The sequence below is a fragment of the Medicago truncatula genome, chromosome 8 (genome assembly GCF_003473485.1).
Source record: "Medicago truncatula cultivar Jemalong A17 chromosome 8, MtrunA17r5.0-ANR, whole genome shotgun sequence".
Lineage (NCBI taxonomy): Eukaryota > Viridiplantae > Streptophyta > Magnoliopsida > Fabales > Fabaceae > Medicago > Medicago truncatula.
In genome coordinates this window covers 23,166,799-23,189,965 of record NC_053049.1, presented here as the reverse complement: position 1 = coordinate 23,189,965, position 23,167 = coordinate 23,166,799, and the positions used below count along the sequence as shown (strand labels likewise).

Genomic DNA, 23,167 nt, shown 5'->3' with positions numbered 1-23,167 from the left:
AGCACCTTAAACGACTTCGGTACTCCAAAGGAACCGCTTACCTAGATTATCTTGTGCTAAATTCATTTGCTTACTTGAAAAATTATTACCTAAAAATCTAAGTGAAAGAATGGAGAGAGAAGAAGTATGTTTTTGGTTATTTTTATTTGATTTGGAAGGATAAAAATCCTATGCCTACATACCCTTTAAGAAAAGGGATCAAAACCAATGTAGTTCACCTAAAAAGTTTCTTTTTGGTGGGTTAGGTTGCTTTTAAGATTTTTTTGAAATTGGTTTTAAGAAGAGAAAGAGGCCTCAAGGCATGAGATAAAGGAAACAAGTGAGGTTGATTGATTTTAAAATTTAAAAATGATTGAAGTTGAATTAAGATTGATTGAGAATTTGATTAAGAAAATAAAGAGAAAATATTGTTAAAAAAATGATTTTTTGAATTTGACATATTTAGGTTTTTTAGATAAAAAGATTTTTTCCCTAAACTAGCGATAGACTAGCGTAACGACGTAAGAAATATAACGAGCAGAAAGCGGTAAATAAATTGTGGTAGTGTCGGTGCTTGTGTTACGTACATTATTACATCAATTCCTAAATACAACTCTAAGGCCTTCATGCCAAAATAAAATGCAAGAAATAAATTTACATTAATTCCCTATTTATACACACTAAGTCCAAATAAATAGCAAGGAAAAAAAATGACATAAGATTAAACATGCATGATTTTAGACATAAGTAAGATGCTAAACAAAAATATGAAAACGATAAAAGAGGTTAGAAATAATGCAATAGACTTTAAAACAATAGAAGGTAAGGGTGCAGTAATGGAAATAGTAGGTGCAAACAGCAAACAGCTAAGAATTCCAGCAACAAAAGAAAAGGGCCAAGAGAGGATCCATTGGGCTAAGGGGTGAACCAGTTTTGGTCTGGTTCGGTTCAAGGGTTGAACCGGTTCAGCCTAGCGGTATAAATAGGTTGTGGACTGGTTTTTTTTCATTTTTCACTTTCGTTTCTCTCTCTAACTTTCCTCTTCTCACTAAAACCTCTCTCTCCTTTCTCTCAAAATTCTGGAAAAAACAGAAGATGATCTTCATCTTCTCCGGCGAGCTTCGTCGCTCCGACGTGGTGGTTTGCCGGCCCAACAGGGCGGCGCCGCCGCATCGGAGATGTGAAACCTCTCCGTTTTCATTTTTTTTTACATATTTAGATATCCTTTTTTGTTTTAAACACGAATTCGAACTTATTTTTTTTCAAAATCAAAGTGAAACCCCCTAGATCTACACGTTAAGATTCGGATTCAAACTTTTTCAAATATTTTCAAAAATCATATCACATCACACGCAGCTAGTAAACGCGAGAAACGTAGAAAGAGTAACGAAATCGTTACCTCTGTTGGATCTGGAGACAATAGTCTTCGGAAAACTTCGAGTCCTTCACGAATCCGGAAATCTCCTTCGATCTGTCGCGAAATGAATCGATCTACCCCTTGTTGAGATCCGTCTCGGCTTCTATTGTTGATGATGGTGAGTCTGAGTTTAGTTGTAGCGATTTCGGTTTTGTTAGTGCCGGATTTGTTACGATTCAGTTCCTGACGATTTGAAACCAAATGGAAAGGAAAATAGGTGTTGTATGAGGTTTGTGATGACTCTGGTGTTACAGGGAAACGATGAATGAGGTGTTCATAAGTCTTTTGTGATTTTTTGAGCTTTTTGATTCGGCAAAGTGGAAGAAAGAAAGGGTTTTTTGTGTTGGTGTATGATTACTGCAAAAAACTGCGGCTGCCTCTGACTCTCTCTGATCTCCCTCTCTCGTGAACAGTGCAATCGGTTTTAAATACTACTAAAATTAGGGTTAAACCAAAACGTGTTGGCCGAAAAGAAGGGAAAAAAAGGTCCGAAAATCCCCACAAAATGGGAATCGATCAAATAACAAAAAAAAATAAAAAAAAAAGGTAAATAGGAATAAAGTCAAAATTGTAAAAAAGGAAATTGAATAATGAGAATTAAAAATAATAAAGATAAAATAAATGAATTAATAAAAATGTAAAAAGGAAATTGAATAATGACTTGACTGTTATGACTAAAAGGCCATAAAATGCGTTTTAAAAAGTTATAAAAATGCAGAGGAGGTTAACTGTTGAAAAGTGCAAGCGGGGACTTAAATGCAAGATAAAAGTTTTTAAATGATTAAAGACGAGAAAGAAAATGAAAAGGAGTTTTAAATGGTAAAAAACGAATAAAAGAGAATGTGGACTATTTTAAGATACGGACAAAAAAGATTTTAAACGGTCCAAATTTGGGGTCTGACAGATGCCCCTATTTAAGTTTCTTCGTTACGAAGGTTTTAAAAGGGAAAACTTTTAAACCAAAGGGTCGAAGAGACTTAAATATTAAAAAAAACGCCAATTTTGGACCGTTTGAAATGCCAGAGATGCGATGCTGATGAATGTGATGATATGACCGATCATGATGCAAGCATGAATGTAAAGATGATGCATAAAGACTGACTGGGGAACAATTGGATAGGTATCACTGGGGAAAGAAATGATAAGTAATATTTATGATTGCTGATGAGTGGTAAAAGTAAAGACGTGATTAGCCGACGAGTGGCAAAAGTAAAGACATGGTTTGCCGACGAGTGGCGAAAGTAAAGACATGATTAGCCGACGTGTGGCAAAAATAAAGACATGATGATTAGCCGACGTGTGGCGAAAGTAAAGACATGATTAGCCGTCGAGTGACGAAAGTAAAGACATGATTAGCCGACGTGTGGCGAAAGTAAAGACATGATTAGCCGACGAGTGGCGAAAGTAAAGACATGATGATTAGCCGACGTGTGGCCAAAGTAAAGACATGATTAGCCGACGTGTGGCAAATGTAAATAAAGACATGATTAGCCGACGTGTGGCAAAAGTAAAGACATGATTAGCCGACGTGTGGCGAAAGTAAAGACATGATTAGCCGACGAGTGGCGAAAGTAAAGACATTGTAAGGCTTGGTATCGGTGGGGAGTAACTTGATAACGGTAAAACCGAGGGGAACAAAGAACTTGTCTGAACATAAAGGGGATTGTTCGTATGTATATACTGATTACTGATGAGACCTGCCACTTTGAAACATGTTTGATTTGATAATATTTGGAGTTAGACCCACTGGGGATGATACATGAGGATATTGAAATAAGCCATTGGGTAAAAATGCAACTATGTACGTATGATATTTGTATGCGTGCTATGTATGCATGAATGAATGAACATGTATGAGGCACGTATGACAGTGTAATGGAGAGATTTGTTGAGACAAGACTGGGCAGGTCTACAAGGAGAATGGCCCGGCATCACTGTACGAACACTCGAAACCTTCATTGGGAATAAAGTCACTGGGGATGAATCAAATTACTGCTGGGGTAAGACCCAATGGTCAAAAGCTGGGGTAGAATTCGCCATTCCACCCATGCAACACCGTATTTCAAATCTTGAATAGTCATTGCCTTTTGAATATATATATTCTTTTTTTTTTTTAAATCCCTAACTTTTGCCTGGATCGTCCTTTCGGATTTTCGATCCACCGGGGAAGTATTCTTTTTTGTATGCCCCTAATTTTTGCCTGGACCGCCCTTTCGGGTTTTCGATCCACCGGGGCGCTCCTTTTTGGTTTAGGCCGCCCTTTCGGGTTTTCGACCTACCGAGCTTTTTTCTTTTTGTTCTCTTTTTTTTTTTTTTGCAATGACTATTTCTTCTTTGTTGAATCTACTTGTTTCGGACCGACTGTTTAACACATACTTCAATAATACACGTTTTTAAGAATAATATGTTTGTCATTTCTTGTGTTTTTTCTTTCAAAGAAAACATAACAATTTTTTTAGAAATATTTTCAAAGTTTTTGCTTCAAGTACTAATACTAAAAATGGAAGAAAGTTTCTTTTTTTTTTTTTGCACATAAAATAAACAAGAATTCCAACAAACAGGCACACGCTCAAATTGATTTAATAGAAATGGTAATCGGCCAAAGGCATGGCACCACAGATTACAAAGAGTTGGAATATGGTAATTATATAGGACAGGTACATTGAACACAATAAACGCTATGCTTCCTAACAACTTTGAATTCCACAGTTTGGATGCTTCAATATTGGAGAAACTTCTGACAGTCAAGGTGTCCCGGGCGAGTGATGCTTCGTCTGATGCAGTTACTTGTCTTGATCCTTAATTTTTGCATAGATCGCCCTTGCGGGTTTTTGATCTATCAGGATAATCATTTTTTTTTATGTCTCTAATTTTTGCCTGGACCGCCCTTTCGGGTTTTCAGCCCACCGAGACGCTCATTTTTGGTTTAGGCCGCCCTTTCGGGTTTTCGACCTACCGAGTTGTTCTTTTATATATATATCTAGACAAAGTATTTCTTGACTGCATCTGAATTCACAGGACGAGGTAACTCTTCTCCATCCATATTTGTAAGAATTAAAGCACCACCAGAGAAAGCTCTCTTCACCACATAGGGACCTTCATAGTTGGGTGTCCATTTGCCCCTAGGATCTGGTTGAAAGGATTTGATACCTTTAACCACAAGATCCCCTTCCTTGAATTCACGGGGATGGACTCTTTTATCGAATGCTTGTTTCATCTTTGACTGATATAGCTGTCCATGACACAAAGCGGCCATGCGTTTCTCCTCAATCAAATTCAACTGGTCATACCTGTTTTGGCACCATTCAGCTTCAGACAATTCAGCTTCCATCAAGACTCTTAAGGAAGGAATCTCAACCTCTATTGGTAGTACAGCCTCCATACCATATACCAAAGAAAAAGGGGTTGCCCCGGTCGAGGTTCGCACTGAGGTACGATATCCATACAAAGCGTAAGGTAACATTTCACGCCAGTCCTTGTAAGTAACTACCATCTTCTGTATGATCTTCTTGATGTTCTTGTTTGCAGCTTCAACTGCCCCATTCATTTGTGGCCTGTAAGGGGAAGAATTATGATGTTGAATCTTGAAATCATCGCACAACTCTTTCATCATGTTGTTATTCAAGTTTGTGCCATTGTCTGTGATGATTCTGTTAGGAACACCGTAGCGGCTGATGATGTTGTTCTTGATAAATCTGACCACTACCTGCTTGGTCGCATTGGCATAAGATGCTGCTTCAACCCACTTGGTGAAATAATCGATAGCCACTAGTATGAAGCGATGCCCATTGGAAGCTTTTGGTTCAATCCGACCGATCATGTCAACGCCCCACATAGAGAAAGGCCACAGGGAAGAGATAACATTGAGCATAGATGGTGGCATATGAATCTTGTCAGCATAGATTTGACACTTGTGGCATCTCTTGGCATGATTGTAGCAATCGGCGTGCATTGTTATCCAGTAGTACCCAGCCCTCAATATCTTCTTTGACATGGCGTTCCCACATGAGTGAGTTCCGAAAGAGCCTTCATGTATCTCATGCATCAACTTTCCTGCTTCATGCTTATTCACACATCTGAGTAGGACTCCATCAAAGTTCCTTTTATACAATACATCTTCGTTAAGAAAGAATCGGCTTGATAACTTTCTCAAAGTCTTCTTGTCTTTGTTGGATGCCCCAGGCGGGTATTTTTGAGTTTGAAGGAATACCTGGATATCATGATACCATGGCTTGTCATCATCAACTGCTTCAGCCGCAAACACATAAGCAGGTCGGTCAAGGAATTGAACATTGATTATTGGCACAGTATTGTGACCATTCACTTTGATCATTGAGGATAGAGTAGCTAAAGCATCCGCCATTTGATTCTCCTCACGGGACACGTGGTGTCGCTCTGCTTTGTTGAAGTCAGCAATCGTCTTGCATAATCTCTGTAGGGAATCAACCCAGGATGACGAGTTTCCCATTCTCCTTTGATCTGGTTAATCACGAGAGCCGAATCACCATAGATGACGATTTTCTTGATCCTCAAATCGATGGCTTCTTCAATACCCATGATGCAAGCTTCATATTCTGCGATGTTGTTTGTGCAATCAAATCGTATCCTTGCAGTAAAAGGGATGTGAGTACCCTTAGGGGTAGTGAGAACTGCACCAATTCCGCTACCATAGACATTAACGGCCCCATCAAATATCAAACCCCAATCAGATTCAGGATCGGGACCTTCACCGAACACCGGTTCATCACAGTCTTTCGCTTTTAGATACATGACTTCTTCATCTGGGAAGTCAAACTTGATTGGTTGATAGTCTTCAATTGGTTGATGAGCCAAATGGTCTGCCAAGATGCTACCTTTGATTGCTTTCTGAGTGCGATGCACGATATCATACTCGGACAATAACATCTGCCAGCGAGCAATCCTTCTAGTTAAAGCTGGCTTCTCAAATATGTACTTGATTGGATCCATCTTGGATATCAACCAAGTTGTATGATTAATCATATAATGACGGAGACGCTTGGCAGCCCAGGCTAAAGCACAACAAGTTTTCTCAAGTACCGAATATCGGGACTCACAATCGGTGAACTTCTTACTCAAATAGTAGATAGCATGCTCTTTCTTTCCGGTTTCATCTTGTTGACCCAACACACAGCCCATGGAATCTTCCAATACTGTTAAATACATGATCAAAGGTCTTCCATCAACTGGAGGAACAAGAACTGGAGGTTCTAACAGATATTCTTTGATTTGGTCAAAAGCCTTCTGGCAATCATCATTCCACTCAACCCCTTGATCTTTGCGAAGTAACTTGAAAATTGGTCCACATGTGGCAGTCATATGAGATATAAATCTGGAGATGTAGTTCAATCTACCAAGAAAACCTCTGACTTGCTTCTCTGTCTTTGGAACAGGCATTTCTCTGATGGTTCCGACCTTGTCGGGATCAACTTCAATACCCTTGTGACTGACGATAAAACCCAGGAGTTTACCGGATCTAACACCGAATGTACATTTGTTAGGATTCAAACGGAGCTTGTACTTTCTCAAGCGCTGAAACATCTTTAACAAATACTCAACATGTTCTTCTTCCGTACCGGACTTGACGATCATATCATCTTTGTAGACCTCGATTTCTTTGTGAATCATGTCATGAAATATCTTGGTCATGCCCCTTTGGTAAGTGGCACCCGCATTTATCAATCCAAATGGCATCACCACATAGCAGAAAGCACCCCAGGCTGTGATGAATGATGTCTTTTCTCTGTCTTCGGGAGCCATCCTGATCTGATTGTAACCGGAGAAACCGTCCATGAAGGAGAAAACCTTGCATTTAGCAGTGTTATCAACCAATACATCGATGTGAGGTAAAGGAAAATTATCCTTCGGACTAGCCTTGTTCAGGTCCCGATAATCAACACACATTCTGACTTTGCCGTCTTTCTTCGGAACGGGCACTATGTTGGCCAACCATTGAGGATACTCTGATGTGACCAGGAAACCTGCATCGATTTGCTTCTGCACTTCTTCTTTAATCTTGAGGGCCATATCGGGATGAGATCTTCTCAATTTCTGCTTTACCGGAGGACACTCAGGCTTCAAAGGCAGTCTGTGTTCCACAACATCCGGGTCTAGACCCGGCATGTCTTTGTATGACCATGCAAATATATCGGAATATTCTCTGAAAAGCTCAATTACTCTTTCCTTAACAGATTCCTCCAACAATGCCCCGATCTTGATTTCTTTCTTGTCTTCCTCAGTACCCAGATTGAGGATTTCTATCTCTTCCTGATGAGGTTGAATTGTCTTTCTTTCTTGTTCCAATATCCATTTAATCTCATCAGGAATCTCATCATCCTCCTCTACCACAGCCTCGTAAACTGGGACCTCAAAGTTGGGAGGAAGCATGGGGTTACCGTGTTCAACGGGCTCATTTATGTTCAGTCTGCACATGATCCATGATTGATTTTAATGAGTAAATGCAGACTTTTGATTTTGAAATTTAAAAGAAAAAGAGAACGATTTTTTTTTGGGATTTTTATATTACCATTTTTTCCAGAAAAAAGCACCAAAAATAAAAATAAGGTAATAAAGGCCGAGACAAAAACGGCAATTTTCATTCATAATAAAAGTACTTGAAGCAAAGACAAAGCCCTACATGATTTCGCTTTCGTCTTGGGCAGGACGAAAGGAGTTTTCTTAAAAGCCAAAAAAAAAAAAAAGACAAGACAAACATATTACTTAGAACGGGGTATCACAGAAGGAATGTCTACAGCAATCCAGTTGCAGCAGGCTCCTCCAGGTGTCACAAAGACAGGTGCCACTCCTTCAGGTGTATCTTCTGTGATTGAATTCGTCTCTGGCGAATCATGGATGAATTCAGCACTGTGGAAAGAGCCTCTGGTAGGGTCGAACATCCCCGGCTTGCTGTTAGGAAAACCAATTCCCTGCTTGCGCTTGTTCTCTGGTAACTCCACTAGCTGACCCCAGCCTTCAGTTTTGCCCTCCTGAATTACCCTCTGGGCATCTTTCAACGAAGCCATACAAGTCTCAATCTTACCTACACTTTCTTCGGCAGAGAATCCTTGGAATGTCGACCCATCTGAACTATTACCACCAATAACGGAGAACGCCGATAGATTGCTGATCAAGAAGGCTGACTCACCACTCACAGTAATTAGCTTTCCATGACTTACAAACTTCAGCTTCTGGTGGAGAGTGGATGTTACTGCCCCAGTGTCATGAAACCATGGTCTGCCAAGTAAACAACTGAAACAAGCCTGAATCTCCATGACTTGAAAAGTGACCCGAAACTCATGCGGGCCGACTGAAATTGGCAAATCTATCTCCCCATATACTGATCTTCTGGTCCCATCAAATGCTCTCACCGTCACCTTACTGGGCCTCAAGAGAGCCTCATAATATGTCAATTGGTCGAGGGTTGATTTGGGCATCACATTAAGAGCGGAACCGGTGTCTATCAGAACATTAGATAAGGAGTCTGTTTTGCAAAGTACAGAGATGAGTAATGCCTGATTGTGCTTCTTCCCCTCCGCCGGGAGGTCTTCATCACTGAAACTCAGACTATTACAAGCGGTCACATTCCCCATAATACTTTCGAACTGCCCCAAATTCACATCATAATCCACAAAAGCCTGGTCTAGTACTTTCTTCAGGGCCTCCCGATGAGCGCCAGAGCTTGATAATAGGGACATTATGGAAATCTTTGCAGGGGTTTGTAACAACTGGTCCACAACCCTGTATTCACTCCTCTTGATCAGCTTTAAGACTTCATCAGCATCCTCATAACCAAACTCTTTGGGCTGCTCCCAAGATTTATCTTTACCTGTGTTCCGTTCTTTTACTGGTTCTTTGACCGGAATACCAGTGCTTTTTTGAACCACAGCAGGAAGGACACGGCCGCTTCTCAAAATCTGACTACTTTCGGCAATATTGTCCACAACAGAGGATGAATTCGTTTCACTTTTGGGTTCTAGAATCGTGCCTTCATACTTGTAGGGTACGGCTTTCTAAGAAGTAGGAGGCGCGGGCCTAGGCACACAGATTACCAAAGGGGTACCAACAGGTCTTGCACTGTTAGGGTTTATCATGAGTGGCCTCCTAGCTCTGAATACCGGAGTGACAACACAGACATATTTGCTCTTGATTTCCTTTGTAACCACAAGTTCTTTTCTATCTAGGAGACCTTGCACATAATTCTGGACTTGCTTGCAACCACGGGGGTCCACAGAACATATATCACAAGCCTCGTGATCGTGGCTGAAGAAAGCCGCTTCACACATTTTCACATGTATTGGTACCAAAGGAGTCTTGATATCACATGCGTAGAGAATGCAAACCTCCTCCTGACAGTCTTGGATCATGTTAACAGCAGGCCCACGGGCAAGTAGAGGACTGTTCCGGGCTACAGAATCAGGGTCGGTGAAAGTTAACTCTTTGCTATTGATCAGTTTTTGGACTTCCTTCTTGAGGGAAAAACAACGTTCCACGTCATGACCTGGTGCCCCTTGATGATAAACACAATGAAGGTCAGGACGGTACCAGCGTCGGAGAGGGTCTGGAATGCGAGGAGACGGTATTGTTTGAACCATGTTTTGTGCGAGCAAAGAAGGAAGTAATGCTCCATAAGTCATTGGTATGGGATCAAACTGTTGTCTTTGATTCTATTGATTGTAGGGAGCCTGAGGACGGGGTTGTTGCTGTGGTGGGTAGTGTGGCCTTTGTTGGTATGGTTGTTGGGGGTAATATGGTTGTTGAGGGAATTGTTGTAGGTTGTATGGTGGTTGATATAGCAGTGGATAGTATGGTGAAGGCCCTTGAGGTCTTGGTGGTTGATAGTTTGGGTTCTGGGGAGCGGTCATTTGTGGGGTAATGTTGGCAATATAAGGATGATTAGGGTACACAGGCTGAGATCCGCCATGGGCCACCATGCCGACTTCTTGAGTATTCTTCTTTGAGTAACCACTCCCAAACTTCTTGTACAGTTAGACGAACTTACTGCAGAACTACCTGAAGAACTTCCCGAAGCACCAGCTCCCTTACGAGCCCAATCCTCAATACGTATCCCTGTCTCCACCAGGTCGGTGAACTTCTGTGATGCACAAACAATCATTTTCTCTGAATAGCAAGGGCTCAAGGTCTCATAGAACATTTCTGATAATTCTCTCTCATCCAAGGGCGGACGAATCTGGGCAGCCTTATGGATGAAGCGTTGGGCATACTCTTTGAATGATTCTTTGTCCTTTTGGGTCAAGGACTGCAACTCTTTGCGACTAGGCGCCAGATATGTGTTGTACTTGTATTGCTGCATGAAAGAATCAGCCAACTATTCAAATGTAGTGATGCCCTCCAATCCCATAAACCAGGTATGTGCAGGACCGGTCAGACTGTCTTGGAAGCAATGAATGAGCAAAGGCACGTTGTTTTTGAAGGCTATCATCTTCGTAACATACATAGTCAGATGATTTTGTGGACACGTGTCCCCTTGGTATTTTTCAAACACAGGCATCTTGAATTTTGGAGGTATATCCACATCTGGTACCAAGCAAAAATCGTATACGTTCCGGACGACTGCTTCTTTAATACGCATGTTACTCATCTCTTTTTCTAAAGCACCAAACCTCTCTTCCCAATTGACTGCTCTGTCATCCCCATCACACTGTCGGAATGGTAAATCTGTTCTTCATGATGTGGCTCAACATGCACGGTAGGTTCTGCTTGAGTCATAGTAGCCTGAGGAATTAGCTGACCCATCGGTAAAAGCGGCAAAGTCTGTTGACCGTGAGCGAATGGCATTTCAGTAGCACTTGGACGAAAACCCTCATTAGTTGCAAATGGCATGCCCCAGGGGTAGCCAGGAGGCATGGAATACTGAGGAGTAGAGAAGAGACCCTGGGGGCCAAAAGGACGGAAGCCTGAGTTGCCCATATTTGCCATATTACCAGAAGAGAAATCAGTCATCAGAGGCTAGGTAAGGCTGACAGCTGCAGCGTTAGTAGAAATTGGCTGCGGGGGACCCTCAGGTGCAACTGTGACGACCACAATAGGAGTCGATTCTGAGATTGCTGCTTGCTCTCTCTCAGCCATCATAGTCTCCATCATAATTGCCATCTTCTCCATCTCGCCCTTGAGGTTACTAAGCTCCTCCCTAAGATCATTGTTCTCCTGTTCAGCAGTTACCATCTTCTTCTTGATGCATGCTCGAGTACGGTGAACGCGGGTAGATTTGTACTGAATACGCCGGGCCACCTTGCTTTTTCTGAGGCATAAATGAGGAGAGTATGAGACTTGGTTTTGACACTTTTTATGAATGCGATATGATGCATGATATGCTATATGCCAAAATATGAAATTTTTATATATTTTTCTATCGAAGGACCTATAAAAGCAATTTTGTAAATATATCAACCTAAACAATTCATAAAAAACAAAGTTGTTTACAAGATAATTCCCTTTCTAACAACAAAGCCAAGGGATAGACTTTCAAAGTAAAACCAGATAATTCCCTTTTAACAGACTGAGCCAAGGGATAGACTCCAAAGTACATAAAGGAAAAACTAGTAAAAGCATGTAAAGCAAACTGAACGACCCTCAAGCTCCTGAAGCGGACTAATCCTCAAAATCAGAATGTGGGCCATCGAAGAGATCCATACGCTTTTTCTTCCGCCTGGGCATCCGATCAAGTGCGGCATCCTTCTCCTTGATGCTTTCATTCAGCTTGGCGATTATCACATCCTTCTTCCGGCTATTATAGGCTTCTTGCTCTAGTAGGCCCATCACGGCTTCATACTCTTGATCCTTTTTCTGATACTCTTTTTTCCACCTGTGTATTTCACGTTCCGCCTCGGCTAAACGCCCTTGGTATTCCTCCTTGGTTTGTGGGAGTAGAGGTAAAGGTATTTCTGGAACGGTCGAGGATAGGAGTCTGGGCAAGGTGTAAGGCATGCCGAAAGCTGTAGCTCTATCAATGACCCACTATGTGTACGATTCATGTGCAAAGCTCTGTTTTCGTCCTAATTGGATTCCATCAAACTTACAAACAGAGTGCCAAGCTTGCACAAACCGACTCCTCAAACTTGTATGATCATTATTATTAAGATAGAACTCATTGGACAGAGAAAGACTGTCAGGTCTCCCCTTCATAGGGTATCCGTACTGACGCATAGCAAGAGTGGGGTTGTAAGTAATTCCTCCACACGTACCGATAAGGGGCACATTTTCAAACTCTCCACAACTGCCAATAATTCCTTCGGTGTTAGTACCTGCATGGACCCACACAATGTCGGTCGGGGTGAGAGGCATGATCCTCTCAGACCAAGAAGCTTTCCCGGAGTTTTCTTTGGAGAAGACAGATTTAGGTAAATGTGAAGCATACCATCTGTATAGCAAGGGTGCACAACAAACAATTAGCCCACCCTCTTGGATATTTCTATAGTGGATAGAATGGTAAGTGTTTGCAAGTAAAGTGGGAACAGGGTTCTTGGCTAGGAAAATCTTAATTGCGTTGAGGTCGACAAAGTTGTCCATGTTGGGAAACAAGAAGAGGCCATATATGAGTAAGGTGAAAACAGATTCAAAGGCATTGGTCTTTTTGGCTTTCGCAAAATCGGAGGCTTTTTGGTAAAGGAATTTGGCGGTTAAGCCTTGGAGGTTGTTTTTAATGGTGAAGTGAGGATGAACCAAGTCAGAAGGTTTGAGGTGAAGGGCTTCTACAATAGTTGCAGTTTTAGGGTTGGGTTCAAGGCCGTTGAAAGGTCCTCCCTCGGCCACTGGTAAGCCAATCCAAAAGGAATATTCTTCGAGAGTGGGGACCAACTGGTAGTCGGGAAATGTGAAACAATGACAAATTGGGTCGTAAAACTGCACCAAAGTCTCTAAAATTCCATCTTCAACCTTCACTTTGAGGAGGTCAAGTAATCTCCCATGACGTTCCTGAAAGTCTCTTGGATTAGTTACATGAGATGCTAACTCCCTTAGCCTTGTCAAATCTGGTTTCTTGAAAGTGTACTTCTTAATACTCCTCGTCTTAGAATCCATCTACAATATTTACAAAAATGTTTGTCTAAGTCCTTCGACAATTTAATGGATGAAAAAATACATTTATGAATGAATGCATGTATGCATGCTTATGTTAAAGTACATAGAATAAATGATGAGGTTAAGTCCACAATGTTGGAGTCAAAGGTAACAATGCCATTTGGTGAGGACTACGGTTTCAAATGTACCTGTATCACGGGTTCTACCAAGTTCCCAAATTACAACTTCCCTTATGAACATATCGGTGTATAGGACCGCTCCTAGTCCAATAACATCCATAAGTAAGTCTAGTTTGAGGGTAGTATCGCGTGTCGACCAAAGTCAAGACTGCTCTTGGTTTAGCCACCGCACTACGTCCTAAAAAAGGCCAAGATGGGTTAAAGGTGATCTAAAGGTTCTCAACGTTTAGCGGACTTCAAAAATAGTAACGCCAATCACGACTGCTCATGACGACATATTATTACTTTTGAAAGACCTACATTGAGTGGAGTTATATCACGTGTACACATATCGCAGGTGTAACGCCCACTTTCGTTTAATCGTTATTTAATCGAGTTTAGGCAATTATATTATAATTATATAATATATGCATGATTTTGATATGTTTTGATGAATTTTGATGATTTGATTGATGACGTGATAAGTTATGAGTTTTGGAGGATTTGATAAGATTAGAGAATTTATTTTATTGTTAAATAAAATAAAGATTTGAAAAATATTTAGTTGAGGGCTGTTTTGATATTTTAGATAGTTTTGGGGGAGAAAGTGAAATAAGATAAGTTATTAAGGGGAGATATAAAAGAATAGACCTAGGTTTAGAAAAAACACTTTGTACGTGAAAACTTTTGGAAAAGGGAGAAAAAGCTTAGAGAGGAGCAAGAGACCAAAGAGGGCTGCGATTTTCTTCATAACCAGGTAAGGGTGGGACTAATAACTCAGTAACATTAGTGAATGTAATTCTGATGATTAGTTAGCAAGAATTAGGGTTAGATGGAGAAAACGAAAACTAGGTCAAATCCCTAAAAATTGAGAATAAACGGTGGAAATTGGTTAGATTGATGTAGAAAGTATTCCTGGACCTTAGATAATGTTTAGGACAAACTTTGGAATCAGTATCAGACTTAGAACCATGTTAATCGATGAATTTTTGTGATTTTAGAAAGCCTGGCCGTAGCGACATTCATCGCTCGCCACGGCGAGCTATGATCCTCGCCTCGCGAGTGATGAGCTGCATCGCTCGCCACGCGAGCCTTTTCCCTTCGCCTCGCGAGTTGTTTGGTTCAACTCGCCATGGCGAGCAACCCTTCCTCGCCTCGCGAGCTTAGGCAGAGTGCATGTCATATTTTGTAGTTTCGACTTTTTAGTTGGACCTTGAGTGCCCTTAAGTGCCTAAACATACCTAGAGATGATTAGGAATGATTTTAGGACAGGATTGAACCCAAAACAACATTAGTTGGGAATTTGAGTGGTACTCGCCATGGCGAGTGAGAACTCTCGCCTCGCGAGCAAGTCCAGAATGTAGCTGATGAGTGGTTGTGCGATCCGTGTCGCACCTTTTGATCAAGAGTGAACCCCTAATTGGTAATGAAACCTTATGATAACGTTTAATGCAGTCTGTAAAGCTATTGAGTTATGTTGATATTATTTGAGCATGATTAAGGTATTATGCAATATGTAAGATATAATTGAAATGATTATGATTCTATTGAATTGCTGTTGATATATTGATATCTCCTTGCTGTTATGCGACTTGACTATGCTGCTGCTGTTAATTAACTGAGTATGCAATGTTTATTTATGAATGTAATGAAAATGATGACGTTTCGCTTCAAGTTATTGAATGCACATGGTTACGATGATTACGATGTTTTGTTCATATGTGTCCATGCATAGCATATCATTGAGCTTAGTCCTCACCACGAATATTAGGAGCTTTGTCCTCCGCACGTTTTATAGGAGCTTTGTCCTCCGCACGATTAAAGTATATTTATACTTATGATGACGATTGGTACCACATGCATATACGGAGTCTAGGAGCATTGTCACATTGTCATGTCTATTATGCTATGTTGATGATGATTGATTATGTGATTACGTGATAGATGCTTATTAAAGATACTATGATGATTATGTTTTAAATTGATTATGATCAAGATTAATTAGGATGTTAATTCATGATTCTTTATTGCATTGATTAATGTTATTCTGTTATGAAATCTCACCCCTTCTGTTTGAATGTTACCTCGACCGTGGGTAACGTGCAGGTGATCGAGCTTAGTGTGCTGAGTCCGTCGTGAGTGGCCTTGCCTTCACTGTGTCGTCTAGGTCGCTCTGATACGTAACGGGATGGGGCTTTATGATTATGCATGCTTCATTCTCTTACGTGACTATCATGTTTATGTTTTATGATGTTGAACATTTATTATGTTTTGTTAAGTTGATTTAACTCATTTGAGATATTTTGATGGGGCCTACGTGCCAAACTGATTTATGGATTATGAACTAAATTCCGCTGCAATGTTTACGACTTTTGGTTAAATTATTATTTAACTGTTTTGGATTACGTTTTATGTGATATCCCGTTGTTTACGATGCTTACTCTGATAAATGTTTTAAGAAATTTGTATATTGGGAAAACGAGGTGTTACAATTGGTATCAGAGCCTGGTTGGTCCGTCCGGTCAATTAGAAGAGTCGTGTCGAGTCTTAGTAATATTTATATTACTATCTTATGTTGTTGTTGCTACTTTTGTAGAATCTCGGAAATGGCTGGAAGAAACGATGCTGCGTTAGCTGCTGCTCTACAAGCTGTTGCCCAAGCTGTGGGACAACAACCTAACGTGAATGCTGGTGCAAATGCTGAAGCTAGGATGTTGGAGACGTTCATGAAGAAGAACCCTCCGACTTTCAAAGGACGTTATGACCCTGATGGAGCCCAGACGTGGCTTAAGGAGATTGAGAGGATTTTCCGGGTTATGCAGTGCACGGAGGATCAGAGAGTGCGGTTTGGTACTCATCAGCTGGCCGAGGAAGCTGATGACTGGTGGGTTGCTCTTCTGCCTACCCTTGGGCAGGAGGGAGCTGTTGTGACTTGGGCTGCTTTCAGGAGAGAGTTCCTGAGAAGATACTTTCCGGAAGATGTTCGCGGGAAGAAGGAGATCGAGTTCCTTGAGTTGAAGCAAGGAAACATGTCTGTGACAGAGTATGCTGCCAAGTTCGTGGAGCTGTCTAAGTTCTATCCGCACTATACTGCTGAGAATGCTGAGTTCTCGAGATGCATCAAGTTCGAGAACGGTTTGAGGCCCGACATTAAGAGGGCGATTGGATACCAACAGCTGAGAGTTTTTTAGGATTTGGTTAATAGCTGCAGGATCTATGAAGAGGATACGAAGGCTCACTACAAGGTAGTGAATGAAAGGAAGGGCAAGGGACAGCAGAGTCGTCCTAAGCCGTACAGTGCCCCTGCTGATAAAGGGAAACAGAAGATGGTCGATGTGAGACGGCCTAAGAAGAGGGATGCTGCAGAGATTGTGTGTTTCAATTGTGGTGAGAAGGGCCACAAGAGCAATGTCTGCCCTGAAGAAATCAAGAAGTGTGTCCGGTGTGGCAAGAAAGGTCATGTGGTAGCTGATTGCAATCGTACAGACATTGTGTGCTTTAATTGCAATGGAGAGGGTCACATTAGTTCACAGTGCACTCAGCCTAAGAGGGCGCCGACTACTGGTAGGGTCTTTGCTTTGACTGGGACTCAGACAGAGAATGAGGATCGTTTGATCAGAGGTACTTGCTATATTAATAATACTCCTTTAGTTGCTATTATTGATACTGGTGCTACGCATTGTTTTATTGCTTTCGATTGTGTTTCTGCTTTGGGTCTTGATTTGTCTGATATGAATGGAGAGATGGTTGTCGAAACTCCAGCTAAGGGTTCGGTGACTACTTCTCTCGTATGTTTGAAATGTCTTTTGTCTATGTTTGGTCGTGATTTTGAAATGGATTTAGTTTGTCTACCTTTGAGTGGTATGGATGTGATTCTGGGTATGAACTGGTTAGAGTACAACCACGTTCTTATTAATTGTTTTAGCAAGTCAGTACATTTCTCTTCCGTCGAAGAGGAAAGTGGTGCAGAGTTTTTATCTACTAAGCAGCTGAAGCAACTGGAACGCAACGGTATCTTGATGTTTTCGTTAATGGCTACCTTATCTATTGAGAATCAAGCAGTGATTGACAGGTTACCGGTGGTGTGTGAATTTCCTGAAGTTTTTCCAGATGAGATTCCTGATGTGCCTCCAGAGAGAGAAGTTGAGTTTTCTATTGATCTTGTTCCTGGAACGAAGCCAGTCTCGATGGCACCTTATCGTATGTCTGCTTCTGAGTTATCTGAGTTGAAGAAACAGTTGGAAGACTTGCTTGAGAAGAAGTTTGTTAGACCAAGTGTTTCACCTTGGGGAGCGCCGGTTTTGCTAGTAAAGAAGAAAGATGGTAGTATGCGGTTGTGTATTGATTATCGGCAGTTGAACAAGGTAACTATCAAGAATAGGTATCCACTTCCGAGAATTGATGATTTGATGGATCAGCTAGTGGGTGCACGTGTTTTTAGCAAGATTGATTTGAGGTCAGGTTATCACCAGATTAAAGTAAAGGATGAGGATATGCAGAAGACAGCTTTCAGAACGCGTTATGGTCACTATGAATATAAAGTTATGCCTTTTGGAGTTACCAATGCACCTGGAGTGTTTATGGAGTATATGAATCGCATCTTCCATGCATTTTTGGATCGGTTCGTAGTTGTGTTCATCGACGATATCTTGATTTACTCCAAGACTGAAGAAGAACATGCTGAGCATCTGAAGATTGTTTTGCAAGTGTTGAAAGAGAAGAAACTTTATGCTAAATTGTCTAAGTGTGAATTCTGGTTGAATGAAGTGAGTTTCCTTGGCCATGTTATTTCCGGAGATGGTATTGCTGTGGATCCGTCTAAAGTCGAAGCTGTATCGCAATGGGATACTCCTAAGTCCGTTACTGAAATTAGAAGCTTTTTGGGTTTAGCTGGTTACTATAGAAGGTTTATTGAAGGATTTTCTAAGTTAGCTCTTCCGCTAACGCAGTTGACTTGTAAAGGTAAAACTTTTGTGTGGGACGTCCATTGTGAGAAAAGTTTCGGTGAATTGAAGAAGCGTTTGACGACTGCTCCAGTGTTAATTTTGCCGAAGTCAGATGAACCTTTTGTGGTATATTGTGATGCGTCCAAGTTGGGTTTAGGAGGTGTACTTATGCAAGGAGGTAAAGTGGTAGCTTATGCTTCAAGACAGTTGAGAATCCATGAGAAGAATTATCCTACGCATGATCTCGAGTTGGCGGCCGTAGTCTTCGTATTGAAGATATGGAGACATTACTTGTATGGTTCGAGATTTGAGGTGTTTAGTGATCACAAGAGTTTGAAGTATTTGTTCGATCAGAAGGAATTGAATATGAGACAGCGAAGATGGCTTGAATTGTTGAAAGATTATGACTTTGGTTTGAATTATCATCCAGGTAAAGCTAATGTTGTTGCAGATGCCTTGAGTAGGAAGACATTGCATATGTCTGCCATGATGGTCAGAGAGTTCGAATTACTTGAACAGTTTAGAGATATGAGTTTGGTTTGCGAATGGTCACCTCAGAGTGTGAAATTGGGTATGCTGAAGATTGATATCGAATTTCTGAAAAGTATCAAGGAAGCACAGAAAGTTGATGTAAAGTTTGTGGACTTGTTGGTTGCTAGAGATCAGACTGAAGACAGTGATTTTAAAATCGATGATCAAGGTGTGTTGAGATTCCGAGGAAGAATTTGTATCCCAGACAATGAAGAGATTAAGAAGATGATTCTTGAAGAGAGTCATAGAAGTGGCTTGAGTATTCATCCGGGAGCTACGAAGATGTATCATGATTTAAAGAAGATTTTCTGGTGGTCTGGTTTGAAACGAGATGTGGCATAGTTTGTGTATTCCTGTTTAGTTTGTCAGAAGTCGAAGGTCGAGCATCAGAAACCCGCTGGGATGATGGTACCTTTAGATGTGCCAGAATGGAAATGGGATAGTATATCGATGGATTTTGTGACGAGTTTGCCGAATACTTCGAGAGGGAACGACGCAATTTGGGTTATCGTTGATAGATTGACGAAGTCGGCTCATTTTCTACCGATTAATATTAGTTTCCCTGTTGCCCAGTTGGCAGAGATTTATATCAAGGAGATTGTGAAGTTGCATGGTGTTCCTTCGAGCATCGTGTCAGATAGAGATCCAAGATTTACTTCTAGATTTTGGAAAAGTTTGCAAGAGGCCTTGGGTTCGAAGTTGAGATTGAGTTCGGCGTATCATCCACAGACAGATGGTCAGTCGGAGAGGACAATTCAGTCGCTAGGGGATTTGTTGAGAATTTGTGTTCTTGAGCAAGGAGGAACTTGGGATAGTCATCTTCCGTTGATCGAGTTCACTTATAATAATAGTTACCATTCTAGTATTGGAATGGCACCGTTCGAGGCTTTGTATGGTCGGAGATGCAGAACTCCGTTGTGTTGGTTTGAATCAGGAGAAAGAGTGGTCTTAGGACCAGAGATTGTTCAGCAAACTACTGAGAAAGTTCAGATGATCCAAGAGAAAATGAAGGCGTCGCAGAGTCGACAAAAGAGTTATCATGATAAGCGTAGGAAAGATCTTGAGTTCCAAGAAGGAGACCACGTGTTTTTGAGAGTCACTCCTATGACTGGTGTAGGACGTGCTTTGAAGTCAAAGAAGTTGACCCCGAAGTTCATTGGTCCGTATCAGATATTGGAAAGAGTTGGAACGGTGGCTTACCGAGTGGGTTTACCGCCGCATCTTGCGAATTTGCACAACGTTTTCCATGTGTCGCAACTTCGAAAGTATGTTCCGGATCCATCTCATGTAATCCAAAGTGACGATGTGCAAGTTAGAGACAACCTTACGGTAGAGACTTTACCGGTGAGGATTGATGATCGTAAAGTGAAGACGTTGAGAGGCAAGGAGATACCTCTCGTGAGAGTCGTTTGGACGGGAGCGACTGGTGAAAGCTTGACGTGGGAGCTTGAGAGTAAGATGCTGGAGTCTTATCCAGAGTTGTTTGCTTGAGGTAAATTTTCGAGGACGAAAATCTTTTAAGTGGGGGAGAGTTGTAACGCCCACTTTCGTTTAATCGTTATTTAATCGAGTTTAGGCAATTATATTATAATTATATAATATATGCATGATTTTGATATGTTTTGATGAATTTTGATGATTTGATTGATGACGTGATAAGTTATGAGTTTTGGAGGATTTGATAAGATTAGAGAATTTATTTTATTGTTAAATAAAATAAAGATTTGAAAAATATTTAGTTGAGGGCTGTTTTGATATTTTAGATAGTTTTGGGGGAGAAAGTGAAATAAGATAAGTTATTAAGGGGAGATATAAAAGAATAGACCTAGGTTTAGAAAAAACACTTTGTACGTGAAAACTTTTGGAAAAGGGAGAAAAAGCTTAGAGAGGAGCAAGAGACCAAAGAGGGCTGCGATTTTCTTCATAACCAGGTAAGGGTGGGACTAATAACTCAGTAACATTAGTGAATGTAATTCTGATGATTAGTTAGCAAGAATTAGGGTTAGATGGAGAAAACGAAAACTAGGTCAAATCCCTAAAAATTGAGAATAAACGGTGGAAATTGGTTAGATTGATGTAGAAAGTATTCCTGGACCTTAGATAATGTTTAGGACAAACTTTGGAATCAGTATCAGACTTAGAACCATGTTAATCGATGAATTTTTGTGATTTTAGGAAGCCTGGCCGTAGCGACATTCATCGCTCGCCACGGCGAGCTATGATCCTCGCCTCGCGAGTGATGAGCTGCATCGCTCGCCACGCGAGCCTTTTCCCTTCGCCTCGCGAGTTGTTTGGTTCAACTCGCCATGGCGAGCAACCCTTCCTCGCCTCGCGAGCTTAGGCAGAGTGCATGTCATATTTTGTAGTTTCGACTTTTTAGTTGGACCTTGAGTGCCCTTAAGTGCCTAAACATACCTAGAGATGATTAGGAATGATTTTAGGACAGGATTGAACCCAAAACAACATTAGTTGGGAATTTTAGTGGTACTCGCCATGGCGAGTGAGAACTCTCGCCTCGCGAGCAAGTCCAGAATGTAGCTGATGAGTGGTTGTGCGATCCGTGTCGCACCTTTTGATCAAGAGTGAACCCCTAATTGGTAATGAAACCTTATGATAACGTTTAATGCAGTCTGTAAAGCTATTGAGTTATGTTGATATTATTTGAGCATGATTAAGGTATTATGCAATATGTAAGATATAATTGAAATGATTATGATTCTATTGAATTGCTGTTGATATATTGATATCTCCTTGCTGTTATGCGACTTGACTATGCTGCTGCTGTTAATTAACTGAGTATGCAATGTTTATTTATGAATGTAATGAAAATGATGACGTTTCGCTTCAAGTTATTGAATGCACATGGTTACGATGATTACGATGTTTTGTTCATATGTGTCCATGCATAGCATATCATTGAGCTTAGTCCTCACCACGAATATTAGGAGCTTTGTCCTCCGCACGTTTTATAGGAGCTTTGTCCTCCGCACGATTAAAGTATATTTATACTTATGATGACGATTGGTACCACATGCATATACGGAGTCTAGGAGCATTGTCACATTGTCATGTCTATTATGCTATGTTGATGATGATTGATTATGTGATTACGTGATAGATGCTTATTAAAGATACTATGATGATTATGTTTTAAATTGATTATGATCAAGATTAATTAGGATGTTAATTCATGATTCTTTATTGCATTGATTAATGTTATTCTGTTATGAAATCTCACCCCTTCTGTTTGAATGTTACCTCGACCGTGGGTAACGTGCAGGTGATCGAGCTTAGTGTGCTGAGTCCGTCGTGAGTGGCCTTGCCTTCACTGTGTCGTCTAGGTCGCTCTGATACGTAACGGGATGGGGCTTTATGATTATGCATGCTTCATTCTCTTACGTGACTATCATGTTTATGTTTTATGATGTTGAACATTTATTATGTTTTGTTAAGTTGATTTAACTCATTTGAGATATTTTGATGGGGCCTACGTGCCAAACTGATTTATGGATTATGAACTAAATTCCGCTGCAATGTTTACGACTTTTGGTTAAATTATTATTTAACTGTTTTGGATTACGTTTTATGTGATATCCCGTTGTTTACGATGCTTACTCTGATAAATGTTTTAAGAAATTTGTATATTGGGAAAACGGGGTGTTACAGCAGGACCGCTCCTGGTATGGCACTATGATTGTACCCCGTCCTATCTTATGTTTCACTCAAGCCCGGGTGTAGGACTTATCTCACCACTCACGTAACAAGGTAAACATGTAAGTAAATATTTACAAAGCATAAACAAATAATAAAGCACAAAATAAAGAAAGTAAGGTGGGTTTAACCCGCGTAGAATTTAAGTCCCCAGTGAAGTCGCCATTCTGTGCTCCCTGATTTTCTGATATCAAACCATTAATTGATTTGAATCGTCAATCTTTGAACTCTCAATTTTTATTCGTGGGAAGGGAAAAAATGAGTAAAAACCCTTATCGAGACTTTGGATTCGGGGGTTGGTTTCGAATAGGGAAGGTGTTAAGCACCCTAAACGACTTCGGTACTCCAAAGGAACCGCTTACCTAGATTAT

The 23,167-nt window shown here is 40.9% G+C and overlaps 2 protein-coding genes across 2 annotated transcripts; both read right to left on the bottom strand.

The window, feature by feature from the left end:
* Nucleotides 1-5,743: 5,743 nt before the first annotated feature.
* LOC112417358 (uncharacterized) lies at nt 5,744-10,047 on the bottom strand. The gene is made up of 5 exons (XM_039829056.1): nt 9,529-10,047; nt 8,135-9,423; nt 6,969-7,838; nt 6,569-6,860; nt 5,744-6,301 (listed from the first exon to the last, which is right to left on the bottom strand). The coding sequence occupies exons 1-5, from the start codon at nt 10,045-10,047 to the stop codon at nt 5,744-5,746; spliced, it is 3,528 nt and encodes a 1,175-aa protein (XP_039684990.1).
* A 30-nt stretch (nt 10,048-10,077) lies between these two features.
* On the bottom strand, nt 10,078-11,350 carry LOC112417357 (DNA translocase FtsK-like). Its single transcript, XM_024772951.1, has 3 exons — nt 11,030-11,350; nt 10,413-10,718; nt 10,078-10,320 (listed from the first exon to the last, which is right to left on the bottom strand). The coding sequence occupies exons 1-3, from the start codon at nt 11,348-11,350 to the stop codon at nt 10,078-10,080; spliced, it is 870 nt and encodes a 289-aa protein (XP_024628719.1).
* Between the last annotated feature and the right edge of the window lie 11,817 nt (nt 11,351-23,167).

Excerpts from the sequence above, each read along its gene's own strand:
- LOC112417357 (XM_024772951.1), bottom strand. The coding sequence starts at position 11,350 with ATGGCAAATATGGGCAACTCAGGCTTCCGTCCTTTTGGCCCCCAGGGT. Across the intron at positions 10,719-11,029 it reads CAATTGGGAAGAGAGGTTTG|CAATACAAGTACAACACATA; the intron begins GTGCTTTAGAAA and ends TCTTTCATGCAG. Across the intron at positions 10,321-10,412 it reads GTTCTTCAGGTAGTTCTGCA|CCTGTGTACCCTAATCATCC; the intron begins GTAAGTTCGTCT and ends GGCGGATCTCAG.
- LOC112417358 (XM_039829056.1), bottom strand. The coding sequence starts at position 10,047 with ATGACTTATGGAGCATTACTTCCTTCTTTGCTCGCACAAAACATGGTT. Across the intron at positions 9,424-9,528 it reads ATGTCTGTGTTGTCACTCCG|AAAGCCGTACCCTACAAGTA; the intron begins GTATTCAGAGCT and ends CCTACTTCTTAG. Across the intron at positions 6,861-6,968 it reads ACGGAAGAAGAACATGTTGA|TCACAAGGGTATTGAAGTTG; the intron begins GTATTTGTTAAA and ends TTTTATCGTCAG.